The sequence below is a fragment of the Taudactylus pleione genome, unplaced genomic scaffold (genome assembly GCF_031769625.1).
Source record: "Taudactylus pleione unplaced genomic scaffold, aTauple2 ptg000314l, whole genome shotgun sequence".
Lineage (NCBI taxonomy): Eukaryota > Metazoa > Chordata > Amphibia > Anura > Myobatrachidae > Taudactylus > Taudactylus pleione.
The window spans coordinates 18,083,992-18,103,040 of NW_028284715.1; the positions used below are offsets into that span (position 1 = coordinate 18,083,992).

Sequence of the window (19,049 nt, forward strand, 5' to 3'; positions counted from 1 at the left end):
GTAAAACCCTTGTTGTCTTTGTGCAGTGGGAACCGCCACAAGGACCTCGGCCAGCAAAAGTTTCTCGATCGCTTGACGCAAAATTAGTTGCTTCAAGGGATCGACGGGCAAACCTGTTGTAAAATAACGCCCAGGAGGAGTGAAAGCGAACTCGATCTTGTACCCTTGAGATACCAGATTTCGAACCCAAGTGTCTGGAGAAGTCCGTCTCCAAACCTCCGAGAAACGCTGGAGGCGAGCCCCCACCTTCGGATTTCCGAGATGGGATGGGAGCCCGTCATGCCACAGGCTTGTCTGCTGGCTTGGGATCTGGACGGCGGCCAATATTTGCTTGACGTCCTCTAGCACGGCCTCCTTGCCCCGCTGAAGACGAACCTCGCGATCGTCCCTGAAATCTTGCCGATGCTCGAAAGGAACGAAAGGAAGGTCCCCTAAACGAGCGACGCGGAGGAGGTGCTGATGAAGGTAGAAAAGTACTCTTACCTCCAGTGGCCAGCGAGATCCATTTGTCCAGCTCTGGACCAAATAAAATATCGCCTGTGAAAGGAAGAGCTTCCACTGCTCTTTTTGACTCCGTATCCGCTTGCCAGGCACGAAGCCAAAGTGCCCGGCGAGCAGAGACCGCCGAAGCAGAAATCCTAGCGCCTACCTGGCCGATATCTCTGGAGGCGTCTCCTAAGTATACAGCAGACTCCTGAATATGTTCTGCCAAGGTAATCAGATCTGCCCGCGGAGTGCTGGATCTAAGACCCTCAGTCAATTGTTCCGCCCACTTTTCCACAGCCTTGTTGACCCAAGATCCTACCAAGGCCGGCCGGAGAAGTGCACCTGCGGCCGTATAAATGGATTTCAAAGTGGTTTCTAATCTCCGCTCTGAGGTTTCCTTCAATGTAGTAGCTCCTGGAACAGGTAACGTGGTCTTCTTTGACAACCGAGAAACCGAAGAATCCACAGGTGGCGGGGTCTCCCACCTCTTCCTATTTTCCGCAGGAAATGGGTAAAGAGAGAAAAAGCGCTTAGGAATCTGGAATTTACGGTCCGGATTCTGCCAGGCTGCCGTCATCTGTTCGTCCAACTGGAGAGAAACAGGGAATGTGACGGCCATCTTCTGTGACCTGGCAAATAAGGAGTCTTCTAACGATTCTGGAGCTTCCTGGCCAGAAATCTTAAGAACTTCTCTTACCGCTAGAATGAGTGCGTCAATACCTTGCAATGCCTCAGGTTCTTGTGAGTAAGTCTCTACGTCTGATTCGTCCAGCATCTCCCCTTCCTCCTGAGACGAGTGATCCGCTGCCGAATCCTCATCCGACTGGAGAACCGCCGGAAGAGCCCTCTTTTTAGATGAGCGACTTACCGTAGCTTCAGACGCAGAACCCATCGCTTGAGCAAGGCTATTCACCGAGCGGACTAAATTCTGAGCCCACGCTGGTTCTGCTAGAAAAGAAGGGTGAGATGTGCCAGGTAGATCTCTGGCAGACTCCCGTTCCCTACGGGAAGCGGCTAATTCAGAAGAAAGGTCCGCCATGACCCCGGCCAAACTATTTATGAAGGAGGGAGTGACAGACTGCGTGTTAGCACTGTCTGCTTCACACGTCTCGCACAGGGAAGACCCTTCGGAGCGAGCATGGGTAAATTTCTTCCTGCACTTAGTGCAGGCAAACAGCTTTTGTGATGCAGTTTTTTCTGCCCTGGATGTCATCATGTACTCACAGACAAGCACCACATACAATTCAGGAATGCAGAAGAAGTATAGGGAGAAGCAGAATTACAATAATAATGCTACACAAGTATGGGAGCAGACAGAGCAATAAGGGAGGAGCAGAATTTCAATAATAATGCTACTCAAATTGCAGGCAGAGCAGTATAGGAGGAGCAGAATTTCAAGAATAATGCAACTCAGTAACAGGGGCAGACAGGCATATAAGGGAGGAGCAGTCAATAGTACCAGAAAGCAGTTAAAAACACCCTCTGTATTTACAGACCCCTGTAGAAGCTGTCCACTGCTCTCAGTTTTCTCCTCTCCCCCTCCGCTCAGTGCCTTCTGTCTCTCTGAGGCGCCACTCCCGTTCAGAGCGCGCCAAACTAGCCCAGGCAGTGAAGGAGGAAGAGGAGGGACCCATAAGCTCCTCCTCCTAATGGCCGCCGCTTTGTATGCGCGCGGCATACACTTATACAGTGGGGACGTTCTCACCTCTGTGTCCCCGCACTGACAGCGGGGGCCAGCGGCACGACCGCCGCCAGTGATAACCGTGCCGGTGCCTTTTACACAAGCACCGGCACGCAGAGGTAGGAATGCTGCTCCGAGCCTACCTAACAGCCAGCGCCGGTGTTCTATCACAACACCAGCGTGGCACTGACAGCCGCGCGCTGTTACCAGACCCAGCCGTTATTTTCACCTCTCCTGCTAGTCAGGAGAGGTGTGCTACTCACCGGGCTGCTGCGGCCAGAGCGCTGGGCAGTGAGGGGAGAGCGGGGACCCGGACACAAGCCAGTGGTAGCTGTGGCGGGCCCCGCTGAGTCTGATGACTCCTAACTGCCTAAAGCAGCCTCCCCTCCATAGGGTGACCGGACACAGGCTGCAGTAGCCGTGTGGTCCCCTCTCTGGCGGCTCCCACGATGCAGGCAGACTGTCACAGCTAACAGTCTGCCTGTCCTCTTGCTGATGACTCTTTGGTTCTTTTACATTTATATAAAAATTAATATAAGGGCTGGAGACAGCCCCTGTGCACCGGCTCTACTCGGGCACATTCTAAAAACTGGGGTTGATGGGGCATAGAGGGGGAGGAGCCAGTCACACTTGTAGATTTTTAAAGTGCCAGGCTCAACTCAACCCACCGTCTATACCCCACTGTCATGAAGCTCCAGTGTCCCCTATTGGATGAAGGAGAAATATACCTTTACCCTGCGCCTATACTTACAAGTCAGCTGTTCCACTCTATTAGACCGTTAGTTAGGGCCTACCATAATGACATTCACAAACAACCACTGGAGGGCGCTTAACAATAGGACTGGTATTCTCTGTTCCTAGCTGATTATCTGAAGATTTTCAGGTGACTGACAAGGATGAAATTGTTCTAGGGGGCATCTAGTGTTTAGAAGTTACAAATCTGCCCCAACAAACAATATACCAATGATGCTATACCCAAAATACAGTAGATAATACCATAGGGCTTTAAACCCCAATTAGATTTTTTTTTGTAACATTTGTATAAAACACTTCTCGCAATACAAATTACATCACAGTTAGTTGCAAACGTTCCACTCTCAAGGTATAAGATTCTCCCCCCCCCCCTATTCTAGGGTTCAGAAATCGATTGTGCATCCATATAGTGGATCTCAAGAGTCTCTTTACCATACGTGTTTCTTCTCCTTATGAGAGTTCATCAGGGGGTGTCTCAATTCTCAGTACATTATTGAAATAGGGTGATATAAATCACCAATCATTGTCCACAGATTGGAGTGTTATACAAAAGATTAGCAGAAATAAATCCCATCTCTATATAGGTGTGTTTGCAACTTGAACCCGTCCAATGTAATGACAGAGAAAAGGATCTTACACCTGGTAACTTTACCATTTGCCACTGTGATCCAAGTTGTGACTCCGTAAGCTCTAGGAAAAAGTGTTTATTGAAACATAAAGAAAAAGCTTTGTCGGTCCCACCTGGTCAATTACTAGAGTCTTACGGAAAGTCAGAGAATAAAACAGAGTCACAATTCCTTGGATTAATCATTATAATCCATTAAGCACACATTTCAATAAGCAAATAAAAAAAGTACTGGCCCATTATTACCACAGACCCAGAATTAAATTTAAGACTAAATCCATCATGCAAACCTTTATTAGAGGGAAGAATCTTAAAGATCTATTAGTGAGAGCAGACATCACTGATCCCGCCAATGTAAAATCTAATTAACTACGTCCAAAAAAGGCAGGTTGCTTTACATGTGCATACTGTTTAACATGTAGATAATTGACTAGTGGTGATAGTTTCCCTCATCCTCAAACAGGCAGGAAATATAAGTTAAACACTTTGTTACTTTCTCTACATGATCACCTGCCCTTACAGCCTGAATTAAATTGGTAAGACTACCCATATGTTCAAGGAACAAATGCTCTCCATCGAAGCACCATATGAGCAGCACTGCAGAAATGCAGCAGTGATAAGCCAGTGGCTAAACATTTTGTACAAGTGGGTCATGGTTTAGCCCAGGGATGGGGAACCTTAGGCCAAGGGGCCATATAAGGCCCCCGGAATCATTTGGTCTGGCCCTCATCTGGCTAGCAGGGTGCCTAGAAAGGCAGCCATAATCTATGCAGCAGTGCCGCCTGGATCGTCCTTAGGACACTTGAGACGGACACACCGATGCCCTTACAGCTCCCTGGAGCATCCTCAGGGTTCTCCGGACATTGCTGTAATCACCTTCAATTGTGGCCCCACCCCTGTGTGACATCACGCGGAGGGGGCATGGCTTGCACCGGGCCCACGAATAATGTTATATATATCAAAATGGCCCTCGGCAGAAAAAAGGTTCCCCACCCATGGTTTAGCCACTCTTAGATATAAAATTATAGACCATGTTCCACCATTCCAAAGGGGAGGTGATAGGTCACGCTGCTTATTGCGAATCTAAATGGATTCATCTGCTTAACACTCCGTCCCCATCAGGTTTAAATGAACAGCTGGGGATACAGTGTTTTCTTTAAGTTGGAAATATGGTACAGAACATCATTCTCTAAATGACTAGCGTTGATCTTGGAGCTTACATGGCTGAATATGAATAACTGGCGTTAACACTGCCATGGATTACCGAGGTTGGTGTTTATCATCATTGGTACTCTGTCAATGTAATTGTTTTAGTACCTGAAGAAATCTGATACCATATATATATATATATATATATATATATATATATTATATGCTGCCTTCAGGTTAGCGATTTTAACAGCATATTATCTTTGAAATATAATTTGTTTTTACCATTGATGTTGGATTAGCACATGATTGGTACTTTAAAAAGTTTGTTTTGGATCGTCTGGTACTTAAAGCAGAGAGACTATGTATCGATAAGAGTTAGCATTTAACATAGTAACATAATATGTAATATCGCAACACAGTTGCTGATCAAATTGTAGTTTGAGGTCTGTAATGTGTTCTCTGGATATTAGGATCATCCTTGCTCAGTCCTAGTATTCAAAATATCGTCCGCTGCCTCCGTGACAGCGGCTTTAACAGTATATTAACTTTAAAATACTAACTATTCTTACCATCAATGTTGGATTAGAATATTATTGGTACTTTAAGAATGTTTTCATCGATCTTCTGGTACTTAAGGCAGAGAGACTACTTATAGCTAGGGGTGGGTATTTGATGTGGCAACATAATATTTCATGCTGTAAGATAGTTTCTCAGCAAATCGTAGTTTCGTGATTTCTGCAATGGTTTTTTTCAGATCATAGGATTTTCTTCGATCAGTCCTTACTATAAATGCTTTTTATGTGCAATTTGGTATTGTATGGTGAAGGGTGACACACGTGACGTCAGAGGACTTCCCAGGCAGGCGGAACATCCGATGTTTGTTCACAGGGTGAAGTCTCTAAAAGGTATGTGCATTTATGTATCCTGACAAAAGTAAAGAGTTCTGAAATGTTGATGTGAACTTGAGTGGTCCAGAGTGAAGTCTTTACAGTCACCTGAGTGACGCCTATCTGCGGGTCACCTCAGTACAGCTCTGCTCCATGCCTCCCCCCCAACAAATGTTATTCCCATTGCGAGGGTAAAACGGCATCTGTCACTTTTTTGAACTTCACCCCTTGCATAAAATGTCAAACAGTTTAGGGTCGTATTCAATTAGTCGTGATAAGTCAGTTTCTGCGGAAAAGTATCGCCGGTGACGTAATTTCGCCATACGAAAAGTTTCCTCTGTAGTCAATTCCAAAGACTTTTCGCCGGTATGGAAACTCAATGCAATGGGACCTGTGATAAATTTTCGCCTATGAATAGGTGTCGAAAAAAAGTGCAGAATTGGGGTTTTGGGGTGCAAAGCTGCAGGAACCCCCCTGATCACCCCCAAAAAACTACTTTCGTTTTGGGGCGAAAAAGTCCAAAGTTGGGGGCTAAACGATAGCAAAATAGACTCCAGGAGGGTCCCCAAGTATGCCCCAGGTGTTTTTAAGTTTGCAGGTGCTTGCGGAAGGTGAATTTTTTACGATTTGTAAAACTTCCCTTTAGCAACTTAAAAATATGCTTGCACCCATTTTCATGTACCCCAAATTTGCTGGGACTACTTATTTTCTTAAAAAAAAACCCTGCAAAATTCTATTCTTCACCACTTCTGCAAAGGCGCTAAATAGCAGCTATTGAGACCATTTAAGTACCCCAAATACCTTCAGCAGGGCTATTCGGGGGTAACTAGAGTTAACCCTAATGTCAGTGCATCTTTTGGGTGGTGTCAGGCTGATTTCCCCAAATCAGCACTTTTCGCATATTACAGTTTCGCCGGGTCCTGTTTTCGCCGATTTGTAATTGAATACGGGGATAAGCGGGGACGCGCACGATACTTTCTCACATTGAAAACCAACGATGTCGGCGAAAAGTACGGGACTTTTCACGGCTAATTGAATATGCCCCTTAATTGGGAAAGTGTGTTTATTTACATCCTGAAATCAGTGATTTCAAAAACAAAAACCACCGTGACTCATTGGGGGGAATTCAATGTGGCTGCACACACATATCTGCCAGTTATGGCCAAAATATGTACAGACATAGGAAGTCTTCCTACGCAATTTTATGGAGTGCGAGGCAAAACTTGCTACATGGATGGACGCGATGTACTGCTCTTGAGCGGCACAGCCCACTGAATTGATTTCCCCCCCAATTGGATGGAAGCCCCACAATTTCTGTCGTGGACCAAATGTGGCTTTTTAGTGCACCAGTTGGACACTAGCATTTTCGGGGGACGCAGTAAGACCTAAATTAATAAAAGAACAATCATAAAATAATGTGTGTAGCTAATGAACACAGTCACAAATCAATAAGTAATATAAAATATTTGGTTGTAGAGCTTTGCAATTCAGATGGCATAAAAAATAGAATAGAAATACATTACAAAAAATGCCATAGATCGTTCAGGGTTAGTGACTGTATGGATCTTACATAGAACAATAAATTATAATTATGGTTTATTTATACAGCGCCTCAGTAATACACTGCCCTTCATAGAGAATATTACTCATTCGCATCAGCTCCTGACCGCGTTGGAGCTTACAGTCTAAGTTCTGCGTTTTTGGATTGTGGAAGGAAACTGGAGAACCTAGGGGAAATCTATGCAAACTCGGAGATAACATACAACGCCAGACAGAATCTAACCCATGGCCCCAGTGTTGCGAGAGCGCAATGCTAAGCACTGAGCCACACAAAGAGATGTCTTAGGGCTGATTCAGCTTTGGGAATAGAGTGAGAAATAGCACGTAACTGTGAACCAGGACAAACCATGTTGCAATGCAAGGGCTGCAAACACATACACTTTATTTTGCATGTAGAGTAAATACTGGCTGCTTTTGCATGTAGCCCACAACTGCACAACTTTATTATTACACTGCAATTTAGATGTCAGTTTGGACACCTCCCTCCCAAATCTAAATCTCTCTGCACATATTATATCTGCCCCACCTGCAGTGCAGCATGGTTTCACCAAGATGATCAGTTTCATGCTGTTTCTTACACTATTCCCCAAGCTGAATCAGGCCCTTAGTTGCTAAGAATCTGACAGCTTTCTTCTGTTGTGCAGCCCCCGCGATCAGAACAAACCGATATCCAGATCTCAGAGTCAGAATTTTCCCATTATTTACACAGATCTGTACATAGATGAAACGCTATAAATAAATCATAACAGGGGAACTAAAAGTAACAAACAGGCAGGGCCAGATATGTCATGTTACTGCAGACTGTGAGATGATTAAATATATATTCATTCAGTAGTATAAAGCTTTTAAAAAGTAACCCAGCAAAAAAATGCATTATGACAGTTCTTTTTAATCAATATATTATGTCAAATCTGCATCCGTATTGTTTTTCTATGCTCACCTTCATCATGTGAACTAAAATTAGGCGCTGGGTTAGAAATTATAAAGGCTGGAAGGTCTCCTTTTGATGTTTGCACTCAGGTCCTGATTCAGAGCCGGACGCTCTGACAGAGCGCTCGCTCTGAATCAGGGCCATCCTTCTTGATTTTTAGAGCGGCCTCCTGTCCGCTCGTATAACTGTGGGTGACCACCCACAGCTATAGCGAGCGGCCAGGAAGATGGTCGCGATGGTCAAGACCATCGCGACCATTGGGCTTGCGACGAGACCCTTGTGGTAGGGTCTCGTTGCCGCAAGCCCTAGAGTGCTTTCGGCTCAAACAGAGCCGAAAGCACTCCCACTGACATCACTTGTGATGTCAGTGGGGCCAGCCCCAGACAGTAGGCGTTCCCCTGGGAACGCCTCCGTCTGGGAAGCCAGGCCCCCGGCACGCCCACCAAAGGTGGCGTGCTGTCACTCAACATCGACAGCACACCCCCTTTGGTGCGAGACCCGGAGCGACGGTTTGCCCGTCGCTATCCGGGTCTCGCGCATGTGCACGACGGAGCCGGCTCCGTCGTGCGCATGCGCACTGGGCCAACTTTCAGAACCCTTTGGACATGCCCCCTAATGAACCCCCCCAAAAAATTTGTGAGTTGTGCACTTTGGCAAAAAACAACCGCGTAAATTTTGGGAAAAAAATCAAACTTGGAAATGGTTTTAATGTATTAGGTCTGATGTTTCGGGGGGCGATATGGATGTGTGAAGTGTTTTAAACATCGCACGTGGTCGCAGCAGGCAGTTTTGTTACGGTTTTTAAATTTGCGGTTTAACGACACGAAAATATACTTGCACCCATTTTAACATACCCCAATTTACGTGGAACAGTAATTTCCTGGAAAAAAATAGCTTCCTATCATTTTCAACGGTTATTTTTTTCATCCACAATTGCGCAGTCGTTTTTTTGCCAAAGTGCACAACAATTTTTTGGGGGGGTAATTTATCATTAGGGGGGGTGTCCAAAGGGTTCTGAAAGAAATCCCCACATTTTTAGCCAAAAATAAGGATTTTGCATTTTTTTTCGCCTGGTCTGGGATGCAGAAAACTTTTCTCCAGTCTTTTTTCGCCAATTGCGTTTTCGCCTGTTTTTTGGTGAAAATATCAGTTTTTTTGGCGAAAAACGTCCGTATTCGCCTATGGCGAAAAAAACTTCAGTTTTCGCCGCTAATTGAATACGGCCCATAGTTCGAAAAGGTATAGGAATGCACTTACGCTAACTCCTCATTACACCTCCATCCCAGACCAGGAAAAAGCCATGCCCTAAGATTACAGTGCCACCCAAGCAGTGCCTCTAGTCACAGCTGAGGATCACGCTGCATAAGTAGCCCACGGCTTAAGCATTTATTTTTTGGGGGAAAGGGAAGGGCTTAGAGAAAATAGTCGTGTGTGCCTTAACTTTTCCAGTTTGCTCTTGGTACTGGTGCCATGAAGTCTGGTTTATCACGCCATGGTGCGTAAACGATGTGGTCTGGATTAATGTCTGTATAATAATGTATCATAAGTGCCACGGATTGTGTGAAGTGAAATCTGTGTGCAATTGCCAGGTGGTGCGCCGAGCTAAGGCACTTGTGATGTAGGCTATGCAATAAAATTCTGTGTGCAAAACATATGTGGTCTGTGCAGTGGAGGCTTGAACTGGAGTGGGACCCGGAGATAACCGTAGGTAAGCCGGACTGGGACCGGTGCTTGAACACAGGATGGTAGGTGCAGGCTGGGAGCAGGATAGAGCACAAAGCTGCAGGAATCCAGTAGCGCAGGTTCAGGCAGTGGATCGGAGGTAGTACTCACTAGTGAGTAAGATGGCTGAGAAGTGAAGAAGCACACAGGAGTATTGAACTACACATTGTTCCTTGGTGCTAGTGTCAGGTGCAGGTTTAAATAGGGCGCTCTTGTCAGGGATAGGATGAGGCGCATAAGTGACTGCAGGAGACCGGATACTAGTATATACCTGACTAGAGCCAACATGGCTGCGCCCATGACCTTAGGATTAAAGCGATAGCGCTCTGGGACAGAGTGACCCACTTTGATGAAGCACCGCCGGACAGGACAAGAGTGACTAAGTCCTGGTTTTGTGACAGAGAACTGTTCAATCAGCACGGTCCTGGACCACCTAGGAAGTCTGTTCCATCCTTCCAAGCCAGCTGACACAAAAACCTCAGGCTTCGTTACCTTGTATAAGGTAATCATTCTGTTTTTTAATTCCTTTTAATTTTACAATTACTTTTGCATTTTGTAGATCTATTTTGTAACTTTTATATTTATTATTTTATCTTTAAAGCAATATACTTTTTTGGTTACTAAATTCCAAATGACTAAGTTGATGCCTTTATTGTTCCCAATGGATCCATAGCCTGTGTAGAAGACTGAGATTGCTACCGTCACCTTATGAATAGTGGATGAGGAAAAAACTAACTGGTTAGATCAGTGGTTCGTAAACTGGGTGCTGTGGTGAGGGGCATTTGTAGGTGTGCCACAGGTCAATGGTCCTGGACCAGATCAATTATTTATGATCAATGTGATGGGCAAAACCAGTGCTGGTGGCTGCCATCAAAAACTATATGGACAAACATAAGTGCAACTCTATCCACCACCGCACAACTAAACCTAAGCATGACACGTAAACACAATTTCCTTCATTTTAATTTTTTTTCTGAATCTCTCAATAAGAATGTTTTGGCCTTGAAGTGCAATGACAAAAATGCTGACACTCTAGGGCGCCATGATTCAAGAAAGTTTCGGAACCACTGAGTTAGCTAATGAAGTGTTGCATCATTTTGCACTTACGGTATAAGTTCATAGTGGCCTTCTTCACCACATGGTGCCAGTTACCAGGTTAGAGAGTAAAACCTAGATAAGGGTGTACTATAATCAAAGAAATCAACCAATTATGGATTAAGTGTGTAATTATCCCGTATATCAAGAACCAGAGTTTATTTATAGTAACCCTGACAAGGGCACTTATGTAATAGGGTGCGATCTGGAACTGCTCCAGGAACTCCTGCGAGTCTTCTCAAATTTTTAAAGCGGCAATCATTTTAAAGGCACAACCAAGCTGGTTTTGACTTTAAAATGATCGCCGCTTTAAAAATACGGAGAGACTCGCAGGAGTTCCCACAGCGGCACCAGATCGCACCCAATTACATAAGCCCCCAGTTGTGTTCTGCCTTTTCTGTATGTATATAGAAGATAGGGCCGTATTCAATTAGCATAAAAAACAGCCGTTTCTTTTGCCATTGGCGAGAACGTCCGTTTTTGCTAAAAAACTGCAACATTTTCACCAAAAAACAGGCGAAAACAGCAACAGGCGAAAAAAAAACTGAAGAAAAGTTTTCTCCATCCCAGACCAGGTGAAAAAAAATGCAAGATAGCTATTTTTGGCTAAAAATGTTGGGATTTCTTTCAGAACCCTTTGGACACCCCCCTAATGATAAATTACCGGGAAAAAAATTCGTAAGTTGCGTACTTTAACGATAAAATGACCGCGCAGATTTTGGGTAAAAAAAAAAAATCGTTGAAAATGGTTTTATCGTATTGGGTCTGATTTTTCATTGGGCTATATGGATGCGTCAAGTGTTTTAAACATCGCACGCGGTCGCAGCAGGTGTTTTTTAAAATTGTGTTTTACGACACGAAAATATACTTGCACCCATTTTAACGTACCCCCAATTTATGTGGACAGTAATTTCCTGGAAAAAAAAATTGCTTTCTATCTTTTTTCAACGTTTTTTGTCGCCCAAAATTTGAGCGGCCGCTTTTCGCCAAAGTACCCAACTTACGATTTTTTGCCCCCGGTAATTGATCATTAGGGGAGTTGTCCAAAGGGTTCTGAAAGAAATCCCCACATTTTTAGACGAAAATATGGATTTTGCATTTTTTTTCACCTGGTCTGAGATTGAGAAAACTTTTCTCCAGTTTTTTTTCGCCTGTTGCCGTTTTCTCCTATTTTTTGGCGAAAACGGCTATTTTCGCCAATAGCGAAAAAAACGTCAGTTTTCGCCGCTGATTGAATACGGCCCATAGTTGGATGCTGCTAACCGCTAAGAGCTTGATTTGTGCTTTCACTATATAAAAAATAAAATCTTAAAAATCTGTGCACATCTCCAAATTTAAAAATCCATTCCTTATAAATGAATATATAAATATTTTATCTTTACCACTACCGATCAGCAATTCTCCACGCTTCTTTATCCGGCTGCTGCGTAGAAACTGATGGCACAATTCTGCATGATGATGAGCAAGAATGTCCAGATGCGCGGATCAAAACTGTAAAAACTGGGGACCAATCCCGGCCCATTATAAACATGCACTGGGTTTAGCGCGCACTGGCACAAGTGAAGCTGATTTTCTACAGCCAAGCATGGGTTAACAAATTAGTCTAGGCGGGACAGAGGATTATACAATCTGGCCAGAGCACGCAGTAATGAACACAGTGTTGTCATTCTTAAAGCCGTTTTACAAATTACGGCATGTAAGCGCTCTCCCTTGTTTATTTATTTATTTTCTCTCCTCTCAATGAAATCCCTCGATGTTGCCAAGACAACCACTTTCTAAAAAGGACAAACTGATTGAGGCAAATGTGTAATGCACCATTTCATTAAAGTCACGGAAGCAAATAAAAAATATCAAACCATACAATAAACTGGCGTTAGAGTAGAAGAGACGTATTACAGTTTAAGGTGACACTTTTTTTTGTTTCTTTTTACTAGTGTTTGAAGGTAAATAATCAGAATCTTGCATTCTATGTTCTATGTCCATGACCAACCTTTATAGCAATTACAGAGCTTGGTGAACGGGTGCCTGCGCTTACCAGAATGCAGATGTCGACAGGAAGGAAGACCTGACGCCTACTGCTGTGAAAGGGAACGGCTCTGAGACAGGTGATGATGCCTTGTGCTTTCCCTAGGTGACTGGCAGCATGATCTGCATGAACATCCCGGACATCTGCAGAGGAGGGGAAGGAGGTGAGTGATCATCTAATGGATGCGAGAGCAAACCTGAGGTCACTATAATAGACAGACGTAGACGTCAGGGTGGCCCAGACAGGTTTATGAGACACATTACAAAAAAGCTTCTTGCAATATTAATTAAAGTGGCCTAAAGCCATTCAATGGAACCACTTAGGGCCTGATTCACTGTTAGCGGCAAATTAAAGAAAGAAAAGCAAAACAAGGAGCAAATTTGGTCCCAATAATTGTACATTTCTCATCACAGCATTAGGATTTTGTTCAATTACACAGAGAGCATCAGCCCTTTATCAAATGGTTCTTTGCAGGCAAAACTTTCCAGGAGATAAAATAAAAGGGAATACAGTAAGTGTCTCTGGGCCGTTCTGTCCGTAGCCAGTACCACACCGTTATTTTTAGGGGAACTAGTGTTGCTCAGCCCATACAGAATAAGGAACTCAGGGCCTGATTCAGAGCCGCTCGTAAGCGGCAGCTCGTTCGCTCCGAGCGATGTTTGCCCAACTGCGCATGCGTACGGATCGTAATACGCATGCGCGAACCAGTCAGTGCGGCCAAAAATCGTTTGTTCGCTAAATAGCGAATGCCTGCTATTTTGAGTGACAGGAGGAGGCGTATGTGGGTGGTAACAGGGGAAGGTGCTTGAAAACGGGGAGTGGAGATCCGAACGCAAGGGTGCTTAAAGGTCAAAACTGCGTTTTATGGGTGTGCATAATTAATACAGCAGCGTCATTGACCACTTCACTGGGTTATTTTATAGCCAGAACTGCTCGCAAAATTGTGGTAGCAAAAACCAACCACAAGAATAGCGAGCAGTTCATACCCTGGTCGATGTACTCTAATAAATAGCGGACATGACGTAGGATGCGAGCGGCCAGGGGGCGTTTTTTTCAAAATTACGTTCGCATGTTTTGTTCGCTCGTTCAGACCTAGAGGCGTGAACAGACCGCAAAGAGCGAACAGTTCATTTGAATAGCAACCCCTATTTTCTGGACGAGCGAGCGCTAATTGCGTCCGGCTCTGAATCAGGCCCTCAGTGTGTATCAGTGTTCTCCCCAGGCTGTTTTTGCGGGTGCACCACCCGGCACTTTGGGAGCCTGCAAGTAGGGACAGTGGGCCTGATTCAGAGCCGGACGCTATTTGCGCTCGCTCGTTCAGAAAAAGGGGCCGGCTATTTAAATTGAGCGCTCGCTCTTTGCGGTTTGTTGACGCCTCTATGTCTGAGCGAGCGAACGAAACATGCGCTCGCTATTTAGTAAAGACGCCCCCTGGCCGCTGGCATCCTACGTCATCTCCGCTATTTATTTGATTAATCGAGTACATCGAAAAGCGTCTGAACTGCTCGCAGTGCTTGTGGTAGGATTATCCTACCGCAATCATGCGAACAGTTCAGGCTAAGAAACAACCAAGTGATGTGGTCGATGACGCTGCTTTGTTAATTAAGCACACCATTAAAACGCCAGTTTTGACCGTCTGGCACGCCTGCGTTCGGATCTCCACTCACAGTTTTCAAGCACCTTCCCCTGTTACCACCCATAAACGCCTCATCCTGTCACTCAAATTAGCAGGCACTCGCTATTTTGCGAGCGCTCGATTTCCGACCGCAATGAATGGTTGGCGCATGCGCATTACGACCCATACGCATGCGCAGATGTGCGAACATCGCTCGGAGCGAACGAGCGGCCGCTTACGAGCGGCTCTGAATCAGGCTCAGTATCTGGGAGCCGTATAAAAAGGACCAGATCCTACAGACTTTGCAGCTTTTTCATAATCAGACGACTGGGCCTCTAATAAGAGGAGGCGAATATATAAAATGTAATTTCAAGTTTAAATCATTATAAGGTCAGGGTTTAAAACATTTTATTATTGCGGAGGCCCCCACCCGGCTGGAAACATTTTCTGGGGAGAACACTGGTATATGTACAATTATTCAGGCAAAAATCACATGCATTCTGTGGCTAATATACCAGCCCTAGATAACTTATCAGGATGCTTAATAATGAAGTACAGTGTGTTATCACAACTCATACATTTGTATCAAAGGTGCAATACGCACTGGGAAGACCTTCTGGTCCCTCTGCAAGCGTGGCTGCCTCTGCAGCATTACCAGATCACTGATGGCCACAGTGATCGGGCACCGTCGGCAGCCACCCCTCCCATAGAGGGAGCAGTGCTGCTGCTGTGACCCGATCACTGTGGCCAGCAGTGATAGGGCAGCCATCTCCACCCCCTTCTTTAGCAAACAGCAGTAGCGGTGGCTCTGCTAGCCGCCGCCGCTGCTATGTATCCGGGCCGCCAACGGGACACCTTCCCGCTGCGGCTCCGGAACTACAGTGATCACATAGTGATCACTGTGTGTGAAGGAGCAGCGGCGGCGGCGGCAGCTCTGGTAGCCGCCGCCGCTGCTATATATCCAGGCCGCCAGCGGGAGACGCTCCCGCTGCGGCTCCGGCACTACAGTGATCACTAGGTGATCACTGTGTAGGAGCAGCAGCAGCAGCGGCTCTGGTAGCCGCCGCCGCTATGTTCCCGGGCCGCTAGCGGGACACCCTCCCGCTGTGGCTTCGGAACAGTGATCAGTAAAATCACTGTAGGAGCAGCAGCGGCTCTGGTAGCCTCGGCTGCTGCCATGTTGCCCCGGCGCTCCCGCCCACTCCTTTCCGGCCCCAGCTCCGCCTCCCCGTCCTCATGTGCCCGATCACTGCTGCAATAAATAATTGAACAATTATAAAATATATATTTGTGTGTGTGTATATATATATATATATATATACGTATGTATATATATATGTATGTATATATACGTATGTATATGTATGTATATATGTATATACGTGTGTGTGTATATATATGTCTATACATATATATAATGTTCAATCGATATATATATATAAATATATATATATATCGAACGATATCGCAGAGCCTCTGATTAGAAATGGCAACTGACCATCGATGGTTTGCAAACCATCGATGGTCTGGCTGAAAACAAGTGGTTTTGCCATTGCTGGTGGCCATCTATGTTGCACCATCGATGTCAAACCTCAATTGATGTTTAGGAAACATCGACAATTGTGGTGTACACAGATCTCCTTGACCAATCGCAAAACAATTGATGGCTTCTAACGATGGTTGAACCATCGATGGTACAGCCATCAATGGCCATCACTACAGTATAATATAAAAATTGCTATTTTTATGGTATACTGTGTTTTAAAAAAATATTTTTTTCAAATAAAATAGTGATGGATAAGTTTAAAATTATGTTCGTGACCTAATTCAATAAAAAAAGAAACCGACAATTTTGGAGCGGTTTTTGGAAAAAGAATTCGTCAGTTAAGTGGTTAAACACAGTCGATGTCAGATATCGTTATTTGACATGCGGGAACGTGCATTGTTGGTCGATGCATGCCCTACATGTCAAAGATATGAACAATTTTTACAATCGTTATTGTTCAGATCTTTAACAAAATCTGACTGTGTGTATGCAGCATAAGAAAATAGTCTGTATGCTTTCCTGCAGAGTTTTCTCTTCATTCTATATTAATTGGCACACATAATAATAAAAAAAGATTAATACTATTATTAAGGACTGTGGAGAATGTAATGTAGGCTTCTCAGTTCATCCCTTTAATTTGGGACACATGTGAATTACCGAGGTTCTGTGGCTGATTAGAACCATAGAAGCAATAACAGTCGCACAAGAATGATAATATCCTTTCTCAAAATTAGAAATTTACAGAGGCCCTCCTAATATATCATCCAAAAGTATTATTGAGGGGTGCTACCACTGACAACTGTATTATACATATAAACACAAAAAGAGAAGGAAAATGAACTGTCATGGGTGGTGCACTATGAAAACATAACTTTTAATAAATTATAGTCAAATACCAATTATATAGAAAAGACAACAGCGAAAATTGGTAAAATATAGAGATGTGTAATAAAGATAGAAAATGTGATTTAAAAATAAGTGGCAGCGCATGTACCTGCCTCCATTAAGTCATAATAAAGATTGGCTGGTAATAAGTAATATATATATCTGTATTTACGCTCCAATATGTTTGGGATATAAATTTCCCTATATTATAGTAATAGTGTATCAAGATTTATTGATTATAGAATACTACAGAAATGTATAGTTCATAGCACTGATATTAAACTTTATTATGATACAGCCAAACAATAAGTGTGTTTGTGTTTACTGTTTTCAATAGCACATGTACAGACACAAATTCTATTGTTTTATATTTGCATCAACATCAGGTGTTAATTAACCAAGAGAATTAAGGATCACGTTGGGGTAGTGATCACTAGGAAATGTCCTTCTCTGATGTATTGGAAATAAGGGCCTGATTCAGAGCCGCACGCTATTTGCGCTCGCTCGTTCAGAAAAAGGGGCCGGCTATTTAAATTGAGCGCTCGCTCTTTGCGGTCGGTTGACGCCTCTATGTCTGAGCGAGCGAACGAAACATGCGCTCACTATTTTGTAAAGACGCCCCCTGGCCGCTCGCATCCTACGGCATCTCCGCTATTTATTTGATTAATCGAGTACATCGAAAGGCATCTGAACTGCTCGCAGTGCTTGTGGCGCTGCTTTGTTAATTATGTACACCCTTAAAACGCCCATTTTGACCTTTTGGCCCCACTCCCCGTTTTCAAGCACCTTCCCCTGTTACCACCCACAAACGCCTCATCCTGTCACTCAAATTAGCAGGCACTCGCTATTTTGCGAGCGCTCGATTTCCAACAGCAATGACTGGTTGGCGCATGCGTATTACGACCCATACGCATGCGCAGATGTGCGAACATCGCTCGGAGCGAACGAGCGGCCGCTTCCCAGCGGCTCTGAATCAGGCGCTAAGTCTGTTCTTAAAACAGCACATCATTGTACTATCTCAGGGGGTGATTGTCATTATATATTAAGATAGTTATGGCAAATATAATTTCACTGTTAGTTAACTCTCCCAACAGCACGTTATTCCTTAAGACATCAAGGAATGTGTCTTATATCAGAGTTTCCCGGTTATGGAATCATATATCAACTTTAATAGCATACATAGCGATTTACGCTTATTACAGCAAGTGTATCTGGGAAATATGCAGATAGGACACGATCAACATGTGACCAAGTATAATTCTGTACTGATCGCTACATTACAGGCATGAAATTTGCACTGTCCCTATCAGCTATTTCTCCAAGGTTACACAAACACAAACATTACATAAGTACTACATATAATGAGACATGAGGTCAGGTTACACGCGCCGCTAACCGACGCGGCGTTTCGCTACACTGGCTTTGTCAAGGCAAGCCGAATCTGACATCGGGGTATCCTCATATACCCGGATGTCTAGCCCTTGTCCAATCAGGAGATGTCCTAAGTCTGGGTAACCAATCGCGCTAAGTTGCGTCATGCTGGCACCGCCCATCTGATCTTGTTGGACTGTACTGCTCTACTGAGGAGACCAATAGTGTCTATTCAGGATTAGGTAATCGAGTTTAGAGTTCACTGATCCCAGTGAGACTCAAGTAGCTGCAAACCTATTAGCATATTCTCTAATAGATAGAAACGCGTATCATAACTCAGTAACTACATTTACAATTATCAAACAGTTAAAGAAAGATCTTTATTAAATCGATCTAATTATTTAGTTAACCATTATAACTGATAATACTAGTTAAATTATCTCTGTTTAATGTCCAGTTTAGAGACCAAATAAGACCAAAGTAATGGATAAAAAGGTCATGGATCAGATTCTGAAAAAAATAATCAGGTATCTATATAGTAAATAATTTTGAAATCCACATCATATATCCATCTGTAATTAATGGATCTATATGGATTTCTCTGCACAACTGCATAAATAGTAATAGGCATTACAATCAGTGATGTTTATCTTAAATTAATGAATCCACATATCAACAACTATATTATTTAATGGATATTCCATATTCATTATA

The 19,049-nt window shown here is 44.0% G+C and overlaps 1 protein-coding gene across 1 annotated transcript in view; it reads right to left on the reverse strand.

The window, feature by feature from the left end:
* Positions 1-19,049, reverse strand: part of LOC148510679 (NADH dehydrogenase (ubiquinone) complex I, assembly factor 6-like) — a 73,542-nt gene that overhangs the window by 46,628 nt on the left and 7,865 nt on the right. Inside the window, exon 2 of the mRNA XM_088442626.1 lies at positions 12,928-13,061. Coding sequence (XP_088298752.1) covers positions 12,928-13,061 — 134 coding nt within the window. The remainder of the gene's footprint in view (positions 1-12,927; positions 13,062-19,049) is intronic.